Source organism: Helianthus annuus, chromosome 4 (assembly GCF_002127325.2).
Source record: "Helianthus annuus cultivar XRQ/B chromosome 4, HanXRQr2.0-SUNRISE, whole genome shotgun sequence".
Lineage (NCBI taxonomy): Eukaryota > Viridiplantae > Streptophyta > Magnoliopsida > Asterales > Asteraceae > Helianthus > Helianthus annuus.
Window position 1 is genome coordinate 19,948,215 of NC_035436.2, and position 14,963 is coordinate 19,963,177.

At 34.4% G+C, this 14,963-nt stretch overlaps 1 protein-coding gene across 17 annotated transcripts; it reads left to right on the plus strand.

The window, feature by feature from the left end:
• Positions 1-1,103: 1,103 nt before the first annotated feature.
• On the plus strand, positions 1,104-6,345 carry LOC110886331. Of its 17 annotated transcripts, none has more exons than XR_002562751.2 (12): positions 1,104-1,302; positions 1,496-1,635; positions 1,881-1,953; positions 2,257-2,295; positions 2,443-2,570; positions 3,278-3,413; positions 3,637-3,966; positions 4,043-4,222; positions 4,313-4,434; positions 5,160-5,247; positions 5,640-5,815; positions 6,131-6,345. XR_002562751.2 is itself a non-coding variant. In XM_035989604.1 (12 exons), the coding sequence occupies exons 6-11, from the start codon at positions 3,281-3,283 to the stop codon at positions 5,655-5,657; spliced, it is 618 nt and encodes a 205-aa protein (XP_035845497.1). In that variant the 5' UTR covers positions 1,112-1,302; positions 1,496-1,635; positions 1,881-1,953; positions 2,257-2,295; positions 2,443-2,570; positions 3,278-3,280; the 3' UTR covers positions 5,658-5,815; positions 6,131-6,345. The 17 variants fall into 17 exon arrangements, 8 of the variants coding, with proteins under 8 accessions (XP_035845491.1, XP_035845494.1, XP_035845493.1 ...); XR_002562759.2 differs by having other exon boundaries at positions 1,106-1,302; positions 1,478-1,635; positions 3,709-3,966; XR_002562758.2 differs by having other exon boundaries at positions 1,106-1,302; positions 1,484-1,635; positions 3,709-3,966.
• The last annotated feature ends 8,618 nt before the right edge of the window (positions 6,346-14,963 follow it).

Sequence of the window (14,963 nt, forward strand, 5' to 3'; positions counted from 1 at the left end):
GGGAAATGAGAGGAGCTTCCTCCGATGAGTATATTCACCGGAAGGTTCCTTCTTTGGTGTGAATCTAATTGATATGTGTATGTATTAAATGTGGAGAATGTTGGTCGGAAATTAATGAGAAGTGAGTAAATGAGAGTGTAGTAAATGAGGGAATGCCGGAGATGATACCTGCCTTAGCTCCTTGATATCCTTTCTTATATAACAGCAGGCTCCTATCTTGTTAAGGATTTCCCACACATGATCCGACGGTTTTTGAGGGTTCTCGGGGGGTGCAGACACGTGTCTTACCCCCAATGGTAAGATGTTTCCCTCAATTAATGCTAAACCGGCGAAGTACCATCGTTCAGACGAGATCCTTTTCTTATCGGGCATTTAATGAACTCTGCTCCTTTTGCTTAGCTGTTTCCCGCCCGTTACAAAAAGGAGCAGAAACCTTAGTGGACAAGGTAATCCTGTTTTGTGGGCCTACGCGTAATTGGGCCTCCAGCAAAATAGTCTAAAGCGAGTAAAGTGGGCTTTCCCCACTGGCCCGTCGTCAGTAGTTTTGATTTTGATACGAGTCAATTAAGCCACCACAATGCACTTACATAACCTACTAGTTATATATTAGTTTTGATTTCTTTATCTTAAACATGCTAAATTGTTCAGTTTAAAATTTTAACAAACCATCACTAGTGCTCTAGTAGTGGCCACAGGTATTTAAGTTCCACCTGTGGTGGGTCAGGGTAAGTTTTCTCCTCCAGATCTCAAGTTCGAGTCTGGGTGATTGGGGTTTCTCATTGAGATATTTAAATTGAGGATCTATTGTACAAGGGAGCGCGAATGATTCACACCTTTCAAAATTCTTTTTTTTAACAAAATAACAATAAGTTAATGGGTCAAAAGTATCTGAAAAGTGTGGCCCAACCTCATAAATCATCTATTATGCAAAATTAGATTGTTAATATATAATAATCTTAAACAGATTGCGTATTATAAAATTTAGTTCGAAAAAAGAAAAAAAAAACATTAACTATTAAGATCTTCTATATATAATAAATAAAACCTGCTTTGGGACAGGTGTCTCTCATTGAGAGCATCACATATGTGGGTTTCCCGCCTAATGCCCATTTTCTTAAGTGGAGCAACACGCTGTGCTTTGGGTCGCCCATGACCCACCAATTTTAACTAAACCCTAAATCTATCCAATCTTCCTAATTGTTAAACTAAACCCTAAATATATCCAGTCTTCCTACTCGGTTTCTCAGACTGAAATACTTGTATTCTATCTTCATCGCGGCACGTTTTTTTGGATTTGAACAGGTTCTTTTATCATCAACACATCTCCATGTTCATATGTTGATTTCTCTTTTTGATTTTTTATTTTGAAGCTGTATAAGTATTAGGGCTTATATCGTTGCTTCCCTTTCATATGTTGATTTCAATTTTGATAAGTGATTCTGATTTTAGTGATTACCGATTGTGGTTGTGACTGCAGTAGTAGTAGTTTTTGCAGGTTATCTCTGTCATGATGGCCGGTCAATACGACGAACTTTCTATCTCTAGCACCTTCATTATTGTTTCTCTCTCTGGCATCATCGATTTCAGCTGCATTTTTCTGGGGTATAATGACAACGACACTAAAATGTATTTCAGGTAATAAAATCCGGCCCATTTCAAACAGGAATTAGTTAGCTGCTTTTTTCATCTTCGCAAAAACAGAGAATGACCTGATAACAAAAAGTAAATTCTGTTACTAACTATTCGAGGTTCCATTTTGTACATATGCGCCTGTAACTAACAACCTACATCGCAAGTTCTATTTTGTCAGTTGTGGCCACAGTTCAAGAGTGTCACTAAATGTAAACATTCCCACTAATATTTTGTCACTAAACTTCTAGAAACGGGTCAGGTTGCGGATTAACTGATTCGAAGGGGGCAGACAAAAAAGAACTGTGGCTACCATTCTGTAGTGTAAGTAAAGTAACTTTATCTTTTGTATTAAAAAGGCTGTTTTGGGATACGAAGATGGTAAACAAAAACGAAGCAGATATAGGTTTTTTGTAATTAAACTTAGCTATCCAGACTGGGATGAATGTAAAACTAGACATTCAGGCCACCATTATAATTTTTATAACTCTAGCCGTAACTTATATGCTTATCCAATTCTGGTAATTTTGACTTTATAAGTCAATATTAAGGGAGTCTTTTAAAGTGGACATAACTGACCAAATGGCCAGAATTAACTAAAGTATTGGCTTCTTTCCAATTTTCAAGGGAGAGTACTACAACAAATTTTGATGCAAAGGGCAGATGGTATTTTTCTATCTTTTGTCTCATTAAAAGACAATTATTAGCCTTGGTCAACTTTTATGAAGTGGCGGTCAAAGCTAATAATATGATTAATTAAAACACAATGTTGTTGAGTGATTTCTGGTTTTGATTATTCCTTTCTGTTTACAGGTAAAAGGAATTCACCTACTAATAAAGATTAAGGAGGAAATGAGGAATAATGCAGAAGCTCAAGCGATTTAAGAAGTTAATACGTTAGCATGTACTGATTTATAGCCTCAAACTGCTTGTATTTAAAGGTGCGGAGTTCAGTTTTATAAACATTATGATCATTATGTTGTTTTCTTTGCTTTCTATTATTGTATGATGAAGAGTAGGGTGAAGTACATTTGATGGTTGTTTCATATACTTAAAACATATACACCAACTTCTTTCATATTCGTTTGGGCTTGACTTTGTAAACTAATTTATTTTTGCTATCATTGTTTTCTTTTCATAACATTATAATACCCGATATCCCATTATTCAACTCGTATATACAAAGAAATATTTACATATTTATAAATTATGTCAAGAATGCTTTTTCATTTCATATTGTATTTTTTTATAGAACTTAAATTGTTCAACCCGTGTATCACACGGGTAGATAACCTAGTTATATATAATAAACAAATAAAATTTGGGACACGTGTCGCAATATCTGGGCTCTAAATTTTGGTTTTGACGGCAAAACATATTAGCAATCTTGATGCGGGATCCGTTTATATTTTTGGGTTGGAATGTGAATTCGGGTCATGAAAACGGATCCATATATAACGTCTTACCTTCTTTCCTCAAACCCTAGAATTCACAATCTTCTCATTCACGCCTTCTTTCTTCAATCCTCTGCTCCATTCAACCTTCAATGATATGATTTTTGGTTTGGCCTTTCTTCGATTGTGTCTTTCATTTTATACGTGTTCATTCCCCACCCTGCCTTCTTATCTTTTTCACCTACACATCGCAGAGAATGAGAGCCAGAGAGAGAAAGAGAGGATTTGGGATAAACAGACCGCTAATTTCCATATTGGTTTCTGGAATTGGTGAATCGGGAGATGCTGATGAGGTTCAACTCGTGGTGGTGTTGTCTTACAAGTTTACTGGTAAGTGTGAAGTTAAATCGACATTTAGATATTAGAAATATGAACAAATGCAAAGACTGTCACATTCTAAGCCATGATATTAATGTTTTTTGGGGGTTTTGTTTTCCTTTGTTCTTCATTGGAAGTGTGTAATAAGTCAAGAATTGTAAGATTATTAATTAATTAGTTGACTTGTGGCTTTTTGATCTTGATTTTTTTTGTTTTTCTTTGTCCTTCTATAAAGGTCTGGAGTGGAATAGCGGGTTCCTTCAATATTGGACTTAAATGTGTGTGTGTGCGTGCGTGTGTGTTTTAGGTGGCACGCGGTCCATTTGTGTGTTTGCTGATGAGATGGGAAGCAGTTCGATTTCTCCGCTAATAGTGACAGGTGGAAAAGGCGGAGATGTCGGAGTTCATGATTTCCGTTACATAGCCACACGAAGACCAAAAAAACACAAGAATTCTGATAACGATGAACAAAAGTTCAGTGCATCTTCAACCGCAGGTCTGCACAATAAACACAGGGATCAAAATGGAAATGGAATGTTGTGGTACATACCAAAAGCTCACTCTGGTAAGTTTCTTAATTTGACCCGTTACAATAATACATTACCCGGATCGGCCCCTTAATAAATTTACCCTGTTTGTAGGGAGTGTAACAAGAATATCGGCTATTCTAAATACGAGTTTTTTCTTAACTGGAAGTAAAGATAGAGATGTAAAGCTATGGGATGCTAAGAGGGCAACATTGGTAAATCACTGGCAAAAGAATGCACGATAGACACACCTTCATTCAACCTAGCTCTAGAGGATTTGGAGGAGTTGTTAGGGTATACCATTTTTACCCTTTTTGTGAAAGTTATTTTTTGGTAAATAATAAGATAAGTTTATACTTAAATTTTTAATTGAAGTTGTTTCAGATGGTTTTCTTTCATGTGGTGGTGATGGTTCAGTTAAGCTGGTTTAACTTAGAGATTTACTATAATCCACTTGGCGATGTCTGCCGGCCCATCGTCGGCGTCCTGTTTTTGGTGTTGTTCCAGTTAAGCTGTTTTTTTTTCTTCCTTTCCGACTGGTCTGTGGCCCGTTTTTGGTATCCTTCCAGTTTAAGGCAATTTTTAGTTCCTTTTCGACTATACTTACGAGTTACGAGTAGCATGTGTGTGTATATATATGCATAGAGTACATCTTGAAACCAATTACTTAAAAATAGTCTTATATGTTTATTTTAATATTAAAACTAAATATCATGTGGAGATCAAGAAAGTTTCGTTAAGCATTCAGGAAATTGTTGTGTACACGTACAGGTGATAACCATTGTATCAAGCTTCTTCCATTATTTTAGTGGCAAACTATGATTTTAAATTGCTGGTGTTAATATATAAAAGTTGGTAACCAAAATTCATATACAATATTAGATTGGTGGTTTTTTAGGAGTCTGTGTTTATTAATAAAGTTTACGTGTTACTCTTTCATGTTATGTTATTGAATGTATATAAATATTTTATTTTAATTTTCTAAAAGTTTTAAACTTGTAGAAGTTTAATATATGTTGGATTCAAGAAACCATAAATATATCTCGAGCAAATGCTTTCTATTTTGATTGAGAGAATATATGTTCTGTTTTTTAGGATCTTTTTATTTATACGTCATACATGATTGAGAGAATATATGTTCTGTTTTTAGGATCTTTTTATTTGCGGTTTTCTTCTGTCATCTTTTGCATAAAAAAATGTTGTTTTTTATTAACGTTTTCCCACATTGTAGATCGAAAATGAAAGAAGCAAAAAAATTGGTTGAAGCAAGTGTCCGGGTTAAATGCTCTGGCATGGTGGTGTTCGGTTTAAATGCTCTGGTGAGTACTATTAGTCTTTGTGTACATGAAGTAAGTGTTTTTCTTTTCTATTAAAGCTTATATAACTTTAAATACACTTGAACAAGCTTCACATTAATAGAATAAAATAGATGCAAGTTTGAGTAACCGTGTCACCTGAGGATGTATAAAGATTCAAAGTCTGTCATTCTTTTTTACTTTTGTGATCAACTTATAATTTTTTCAACTTTTGTGATCAACTTATAATTTTTGACTTTTTTGTGATCAACTTATTCTTTTTGTAGTACCCAATAACACATCACTTATATTTTCAAAGTATTATAAACAAAAGCTTTCTTATTGTTATATTTTTCTTTCTTTTAAATCGATAAATAAGGTTGTTTTTTTTACTTCTACACCCTATTTTTTGCCAGGAACAACTGTATATATAAAAGCATAAAGAAACATCATGTCAAGATTTTGAATTTCTCAAGAATACATCTTTCAACAAATAGAGATTACTATACTAGAGCTTCAACAGATGCGCATGGCACATGTCGTTTCATATGGTGGCTGAGTTGCCTTAAAATTCATCATTAACGCAAATTCTGTAAGTTATTTAGCAACTATTGTTTTAATTAAGTTGTGTTGTAAATGGCCTTACCCGACCCGTTTGGACCAGCACTAAATATCCAAGAATCCACTGAAGGTTGGTCATCCTTTGTTGACAATTTTGACCCATTTACTTTTAATGGGTCCATAATGGTTGTATTTGAAAAAAAAAAACTTTTTTTATGGTCTCAAGAAGACAACCATATTGGGAAAGTCTTGATAAATTTGTAGATCATTCGTTTGTATGTCGTAGGAAAAAATACAAGTTTCACCCATTCCAAACATTTTTAACATCGTGGTGTGTATTTTGCAGTTTGGTGTTTAGCAATTGAAAGACTATCATCCGACCTTTTGGTTGGAGGAGACTCGATTTACTTAAAGAAAGCTTTTGGCAACTCAATGATATGCAACTTCAAAGAGATTTGACTATCTTCAAATTGTATATGCACTTTCTCAGTAATTTATGTAATATGCCACTTTGTTTGTATTTTATTTTATTTATACACTTATGGTTATGATTTATCTAAATAACTAGCCCGGGAAGCAGTCCCGGGTGATAACCTAGTAATAAATATATATAAACTAAAGGCAGCATACTAAATTTTTTTTTTTTTTTTAACGGCAAATTAAGTGGAGAACGTAAACAACGTCATGGTTGCGTTGATTCATTCATGCCAAGCAATTAGATCGCCGTTCATCAAATTTATTGTCGGCCATCAAATTTCTTAAAAGTTACATTTAAAGTTTAATAAACTTAAATAAAAATATCATAACATCTAGTAATATATAAAATAAAGTTTAATAAACTTAAACAAAGTTACATTTTGTTTGTTTGTTCCACGCGGGCACGCGACACAAAATCATGAAGAAATTGGAATAACTCAGAATGAGAGTGATGCCTAGCCATTGAGAGCGTCAAGCGAAGCTCTATGTCGAGGCAGGGCGCGCGAGGCGGGGGGCATTATCCTTAGAAAGAAATTGGGTTTCCCAACGCTTCTCCACGCTCAACGAGATGCGCCAACCTTTGGATGCTTTACTCATAACCCAACAAGGTTCGGTGCATTTCAATTAGGTTCAAGTGTTCAACGCATGCTTCATCGTTCTGAGGGCTGTTTTTAGCTCTTAATGGGGCTCTTAATGGTTCAAACCTCTTACTGGTTCAACACTTAATGGTTCAGACTGTTTGTTTCGCGAGCAGGTGTCTGAATGGTTCAGATATTTGCATCTGAATGGTTAAGCATTATACCAAGTCTGAATGGTTAAGACCTCTAATCTGAATTGGTCAGACATTTGCCTCTGAACGGTTAACCTTTAATGGTTTAGACCTCTTACTGGTCCAGATTCAAATCTCTTACTGATTTAGCATTTTACCATTCAGAAGTTGCCAAACAGCCTCTTTATGATTTTCAATCAAATTTGTAAATACAAATTTAAACTATTTTACTAAGTATAAGTTTTTATCTATTATTATCGGGGAAGTGTATTTCTTTTTAACTAATTTTTCCCTTAAATTACAAAAACTAGATAATTTGTTAAAGTAATTGAAACCCATATTAGGATACTAACATCAATTCATGTGTTTAAGTTAAACCATAAAACATGTGTTGGAACAAACATAATCTATATTTTAATATCAACTATTTCGATCCAAAATTAATCATATACAGCAGCATAAATTCATAAATTAAAACCACGAACTATATCATACACATATTACATAACATATATTTACCAAAATAAATCAAATCCCTAAGCATGTGACTCTATAGTGATGATCGACATGATAACAAAAATATCACATTAAGTGTTAACTCAACTCAAAATATGGTCCCTTTTCGAAAAAAAAAAATCTAACTCAAACACCCACTAATCCTACTTATAAACGTATACTTTTGTCCGCCACGAACAAAGGATACATGAATATTATATTAAGCAATTTAGCCCCTAAACAACACCCTTTATGACTACGAAACCCCCAGGAAACTGCCAAATTTATTTTTCTTCTATTTTATGTTATGTATTCCAAAAGCTCTTTCGGCCTTTCTTTATGCATTCAAACCAAAGTATAGAATCCTTTCAAATCAATTACCTAAGACCAAGAACTAGTGACTTTAAGCACAACCTAAAAAGTGTAATATAATATTTTTAAACAAAAAAATATTATAAAATTCAAATTAAGTATCTAAGGGTTTAAGAAAGATGCTAATAAATTTTAACAATGACTAACTGGTCGGTGATCCTTCAATGAGTGTTAATAATCTGTCGGTGAAGACAGGACGTTTAACGGATCGATTTATAAATTACTCAAGTTATTCGAATTGAATTCTGAATATTTTAAATTGGATTTGAATTTGATTCTAGTTCAAACTAAATTCAAGGAACTCGATTCAAATTTGGAATTTAAATTCATGTTCAACTCAAAACTCGATTCAATTTTTTTAAGATGAAATCCTTTTCATTCATACTTGGCAAGTCATATCAAAACAGAAGGTAGACGGACAACAAGCTGCGTCGCCAACCCTTTATGTATACTTGCCAATTTGAATTTGGAATTTAATTTCTAACTTATTCGACATGAATTCAGTTAAAAAAAAATTAACTACTACGAGTTTGAATGATCAAGATCATGATTGTAACATTCAATATCCGTTTTTGAACTTACGAAATGATAAAAAGTTCAAAATAACGTAGAAATTTGCAACATCCAACACATCCAAATGTCAAGTGACAACAACGAAATTACAAGTACATAAAAAATGATAGAAACATTATGAATTAACAACCAAAATAATTATTATTAACTTCCATGCTTCACGGCCTCATGATTCCAAGCTTCACACCTCCATAGTAAGTGACCAATGTTCTGTATTTATATACGTATGTATATTATCTATAGTATATGTGTATGTGTGTGTATAATTAAAATTTGAAGTTTGAATAAAAATTACAATTTTGAAATTTGATTTGAAAATTCGAAATTCGAAATTGAATTTCGAATCGGAGATTTTCGAATCGAATTTCGAGTCCAATTCTAATATTATTTACTCCTAGGTGAAGGACCCTTACACTATGTTCCCGAGTCATTTAACAAGGGGAGGGGAGGGGAGGGGAAGGAAAATTTTCTCTCCTAATCTCTCCAATTTGGGAGGATGAATATATGGTCATATTTTCTTCCATTTTCCCTCCCCTCTCCCTGTTAAATGAAACTCGGGAACATGATTTTTCATATTTTCATCTCTTCCCCCCTGTTAAATGAGTCCCGGGAACAGAGTGTTAGAAAACATAGCGTAGGGAAAACTTCACCAATAGATCACCTATGTAGTTTTTAGTATGCATGAATGAGAGACGAAATAAAATGGATTATTGCGAGGGAATGAAAAATAATTTGTTTAGTCGGTCAAGATAATGCAATTACTCGTTACATAAGTCATCTCATTCCCTCTAAGAACCTCAAATTCATTCCATCCATCCCCATCGTGTTTTTTCATTTCATTCTCTCTCTCACCCTTCATCACAACCACCACTGCCACCCGCCGACATCACCGCAACCACTTCCCGCTAGCGCCACCACCGACCACCGCCACCACCTGCTGTCGCCCCCACCCCGCCACCACCCTCTGCTGCTGACCATTACAACTGCCACTGCCAGTCCCTGTCTTCGCCGCGACTTGTCATTGCCACCACCCTTAGTCGCCATCACCACCACCGACCACCTGCGCTCCTACCGACCACCGTCACCTGCCGTCGTCACCCGCCACTGCTGCCATCGCCACTACCCACCGACCACTGTCGCAATCCACCACAACCCGCTTTCGCCGCCAGCCACCGCTACCACTACCACCTATTTCCGCTATCCAAAAGTTATTTAATTGATAAATCAAATATTCATAGTTATCAACTAACTTAATAATCATTTAATTAAATAGTTCTTGGATTACCTAATTAATTAAATTGTAATCTAATTATAAATAAATAATTAAAACTCTTTTATTTATTTATTCAAAAAAGTATAACTTGTCCACCAATAATTTATTGAGATTAAGTTACACTGTAAATAATTTTTATGTTTATTGTGCAAGGTTTTGGGTTGGAGTTTATGAAAGCTTAGTGGATGTTTGGTAGCCTCGTAATGACTATTCAGATGCTACCTCTTAATGGTTTAAAACCTCTGAATGAATAAGAGGTAACCTCAAGTCTGAATAGTTAAGAGGTAACCTCTGAATGGTAAATCATCACATGTCACATTCTTCTACCTTCTCATTGATAAAATTCTTAATGGTTCTATTAAGAGGTAGCCTCTTAATAACCATTCAGAGGCTACCAAACAACCCCTTAGAATTTAGGTTAAGAAGTTTCCGAGGAGAACATAACTATAATTATGTCTTATGTTGGTCTTAAGGCCTTAGGTGGTCCCACGCTTTCTATGTACTTTTCATGTGTCTTTCGTTTCTTTTACTATATATGTCCATAGGATATGTTTGACATGGAGCTTTTAGGAGCTTCTAACTTTAAGCTTTTAAGAAAAAGCCCATACTCAATAAAAAGTCTTGTTTGGTTGAAGGAGCTTGAAACTTTTAGGCTAGAAGCTTGAAGCTTTTGCTAGTAGCGTTTAGAAGGAGCTACAAGCTTTTAGGAAAAAATGACTAATTTAACCTCTAAAGATAATGAACTTTTTAATGCACAAACTTTTTAAATTTTTAGTTATGTTCATTTTGGTCATTTTATATATTTTATTAAAAGCTCCAGCTACTCTGCCAAACACTAAATATATCTAAAAAACTACAGCTACCAGCTTCCAGCCACCAACCACCAGCTAATTTTGCCAAACATACCCATGCCCTAGTAGGAGCGTTCAACCAAAAGCTTCAAGCTTCTTCAACCAAACAAGGATTTTTATTGAGTAAGAGTTTTTTCTTAAAAGCTTAAAGCTAGAAGCTCTATGCCAAACATACCCATTATGTATGTCTCTCTTTCGATTGATTTATCTATTTATTTCGTCACACATTGTTTGTCTGCCTTTGTTTGTTTTGGAGTCAGTAGTCTCTCTGCAAACAGCCTCTCTATCTTCTATGGATAGGAGAAAAGTTTGACTATATCTCACCCTCTCTAAACCCTATAAATAGTTTTGCTAGAAGTGGGATCTACTAGATTCGATTGTTGTTACCCAAAGTATAAGTCTTTAGATCTTACCTTATTAGTAGTGTTATCAAACATCGTTACTTGGGTATACTAAACCAACATTTACAACTTATAATCAATTCAGAATGGAGATTATTTCCACACAAATTTTCACTAGTAATGCAAATTCATAGTTGTGTGGTAGAGACTCTTGTCTCTTAGAGAAAAGATTAAGGTTCAAATCATGGCATAAGGTGTAATTTAATATTTATTGGTGTAATTTAGAAGTAGGAGTAACGTAACCTTTGTCTTTCGAAAAAGATCTCGGATACCTTTGCCTCTTGGACCCCTCTAGGAGCGTTCCCTAGACCCTAGCAGGGCACTATCCCTTGGAACCCGCTTCGCACCTAAAACCTATAAGATTCTTAGGTACCTGAATTAAGAATAAATTTCAACGGGTGTGTACTCAATACCTCCTAACTTGTATGATTTAGATTTCTTATCTAGTTTTATAGAAATCACAATTTATCAAATTGTTAAATGACATCAAAATAACCAACATCTATGTCTTCATCTGGCATACACAATCCCTTTATTAAGAAATCAGATACTTGTGTTTAAAAGGATTCTCTTAAAATTATTTTGTTCTCTGTGAAGGTACAACGAAAGAGCATAGGTCCTTGTTCTAAAAACATTTGAGGATTCGTTGGTCGTTAAAAAAAATATTTTAATTAAATTAGTAATATGTGTAATTAATTACATTAACACGGTTCGAATTGTAATTTTAATGTTTTAGGATTATGCAATCTTAAAAGTGTGACCTGTGGAAGTGGAAAATAATTATAAACAAGAACATTTTATTTAGTTGCGCCCACTACATTCACATATCCTCAAGTCAAGACATTTGTTCAATAGCTTAAAGCCATTTGGACCAAGTGTCATATTATAAGCACAATAATCCAACACATAATCTTTTGTGTCGGTCAGAGACTCAGAATGACGCAAAATATAGTGATGTATACATACATATCACATAAACTTTATCTTAAGAGCTGGCTGCATTGGACACCCCATATTGGAATTTTGATAAAAAGCACCAAATCAAATTAGTAACGAAATCATCAAAATAAAGTGTATTGTTTTGCTTACACACCTTATCATTTGCATTTTCTCTTTTGCTTCAATCATATCATGCTTAGTAAATAGACTTCAATGGGATCTCACTATGATGACACATAAACCTACACTTAATTGTTGCTTATATAAGTAATATTTGTCATTTGTGTTTTTGTCACTAGTACAAAATACAAATACGGCAAATTGTTTACCGGTTTTGATGATCACTTATGTTGTAAATGATAATCAGAGATAATCAAAAAGGGACTTCATTTTATTGATTTATTTCTTGCATACAAAATAGAAAAACTAAGCCTTTATTTATAGGCATTACAATAATGAATAAAAAAGGAAAGATTTTGATAAATATGGAGAAGATGCGAAGGATCCATAATTTTCTCTAAATTTTTTTTTTTCCTTTTTCTAACACTCCCCCTCAAGTTGAATTGTGGGATTGCCACGATTCAACTTGGATTGGTTTTGTTTTTGGGTTTTGATTATGTTTGGTTTTTGGTTTGGCTACTGTCTCCTTGACATGGTAGTTTGAGCTATTGAGTTACCGCCTTTCGACATGGCAACTTTTGGTTTGATTTGAGGCTACCGCCTTTCGACATGGCAGCCTACTTTGGGTTTTGGATTTTTTGGGTTTTTTGGGTTTTGGGTTCCCCTCAAGCCGAAAAATCAACTTGGCCATTTGGGTTTTGGCATTTGTTTTGATTTGGTTTTTTGAATTTTTTTTTTTGGGTTTTGTTTTGTTTTGTTTTTTTTTTTGTTTTGAATTTTTTTATATTTTAAAAGATTTTGTTTGTTTTTTTTTTTTAAAAGGTTTTTTTTTTTCTTTTAAGGCACTCCGCCTTCACGGTACAAAATAGGAAAGAACCCTTGGGGGGATTTGCGCTTTGGTGGCTTGCTTGGATAATCTTCAGTGAAATTAAGGGTGAGGGGATAAAAACCACCCTCCCAATCAGTCCCAGCTATACCGGGTATAGTACAGTGCCAGACCATCAAATTAACTCTACCATCGGGGAGAGATTCTGGCCTCGCTACGAAACCATGAGGGTGATTCTTTCGCCATGATATGATTTGCGGTGGCGATCGATGAGGTGTCGGCCTCTGCGAAAGTGGGGATACAGTGGTCACAGTGGTTGGTTTGCTTTGTTTTTCGATCTGTGAACAATCTTTTAGTGGCGCCGAACAGAATTGTTAGAGTTCAAACAACAAGAACGAACTCAAACAAGGTCTGAGTGGCTAGGGTTTCTTGCACGGCGGTGGGACCGATTCGCTGGAACTGATGAACGACGGCGGCTAGGGTTTCTTGCAGCGGCGGTGGATTCAGGTCAGATTTTGGAGTCGATTTTGAGGTTTCAATTTTTTCTTTTTTTTTGGATGATATTGGTATGAAAAAAAACGGCTTTGATTGGATTGGGGTTTGAAGGGAAGGCGACCAATATTCTGGCGGCGTTGTGGCTGATCGCAGCAAGTTTTACGATTTTCTGGTTTTGTTTTGAGATTGAATCTGGCTGGGATAAATTGTAGGAAATCAACGGATTTTCAGGGATCAGAAACCTGCTCTGATACCATGTTGTAAATGATAATCAGAGATAATCAAAAAGGGACTTCATTTTATTGATTTATTTCTTGCATACAAAATAGAAAAACTAAGCCTTTATTTATAGGCATTACAATAATGAATAAAAAAGGAAAGATTTTGATAAATATGGAGAAGATGCGAAGGATCCATAATTTTCTCTAAATTATTTTTTTCCTTTTTCTAACAACTTAAACCCTCGTCGCGACTGCTTCTAACAGCTATATGTTTTGTGACCATAATATTTTGTGATCAAACTCAGCGACTAAAAATTTGGTCTAAAAAATTAATAACTGAATTTGCGACTGGACCTGTTTGCCCCCGCATTTGCGACCACATTTTTTATTGATCGTTATTTGCGACACATTTATATGTTGTTTATCCAATATAAAATTTGTCGACCGTTTTAGAACCAAAATACATGTTTTATATTAGTCTTTCTTAATCAAGGATCATTTATGCGACTGAGTTGTTTTCGGTTAACTTTATGACCATTTGGGTTTGGTCGCTAATCCAATTTTGACAAAGCTGAGTTCCATCATGAGCAGTGGCGGACCCAGAAAAAATTTTTAAGGGGAGCGGAATTTTTTAGGTCTCGATTGCCATCATATAATATTAGAAAAAAATCGATATGATTCGGGTCGGGTCAGATGATAAAAGGATTATACACGATAAAAAAACTATATATATATATATATATAGGGGAAGGTTAACGTTCAGTAGTACGTTGCTTAACGTGCGAAGCATACGCGAGTAAATTACGCATGTTCATTGTAAAATTACGCATGTAATAATTTACAAACCTAATTATGCATGATCACAAAAATCACGCATGGCAAACACAAAATCACACATGGTCAGAAACCCTAATTACGCATGTTGTGGCATAATCACGCACGTTATAACATTGCTCGCATACGCTTCGCACGTTAAAAACTTTTGTATTTTAAATTTTTTCTATTGCTCATATAAAATATTCTTATTTATATATCTGTATAAATAATAGGATGATGAATAAGAAATAAAATAACTAAAAACAAAAGATAGTTTAAATTAAAAAGAAAATTTAAATCTTACGAACAATAGAAGATATGTCAATATTAGTGTATATAATTTTCTTTTACTAATTCAAATGTTATAGATAACAGAATAGAGGGATTTGTCCATATTTGTGAAAAAAAAAAAGCTGAGATAAAATAAATAAAGAAAAATAGATTCAAAGTCACCAAACCTAATGTGGGTCACTTCAAGTACAAGTTAAATTGAAAAAAAAAACAGTGCTCCTCTTCTTCACATAACTTTTAACAAAAGTTTTTAGTTTACA

Bases quoted from the DNA above. Each gene is read 5' to 3' on its own strand.
- LOC110886331 (XM_035989598.1), top strand. From the start codon at position 3,281: ATGAGAGCCAGAGAGAGAAAGAGAGGATTTGGGATAAACAGACCGCTA. The intron at 3,967-4,042 runs GTAAGTTTCTTA...CCCTGTTTGTAG, and splicing joins CATACCAAAAGCTCACTCTG to GGAGTGTAACAAGAATATCG. The intron at 4,115-4,173 runs AGCTATGGGATG...AATGCACGATAG, and splicing joins AAGTAAAGATAGAGATGTAA to ACACACCTTCATTCAACCTA.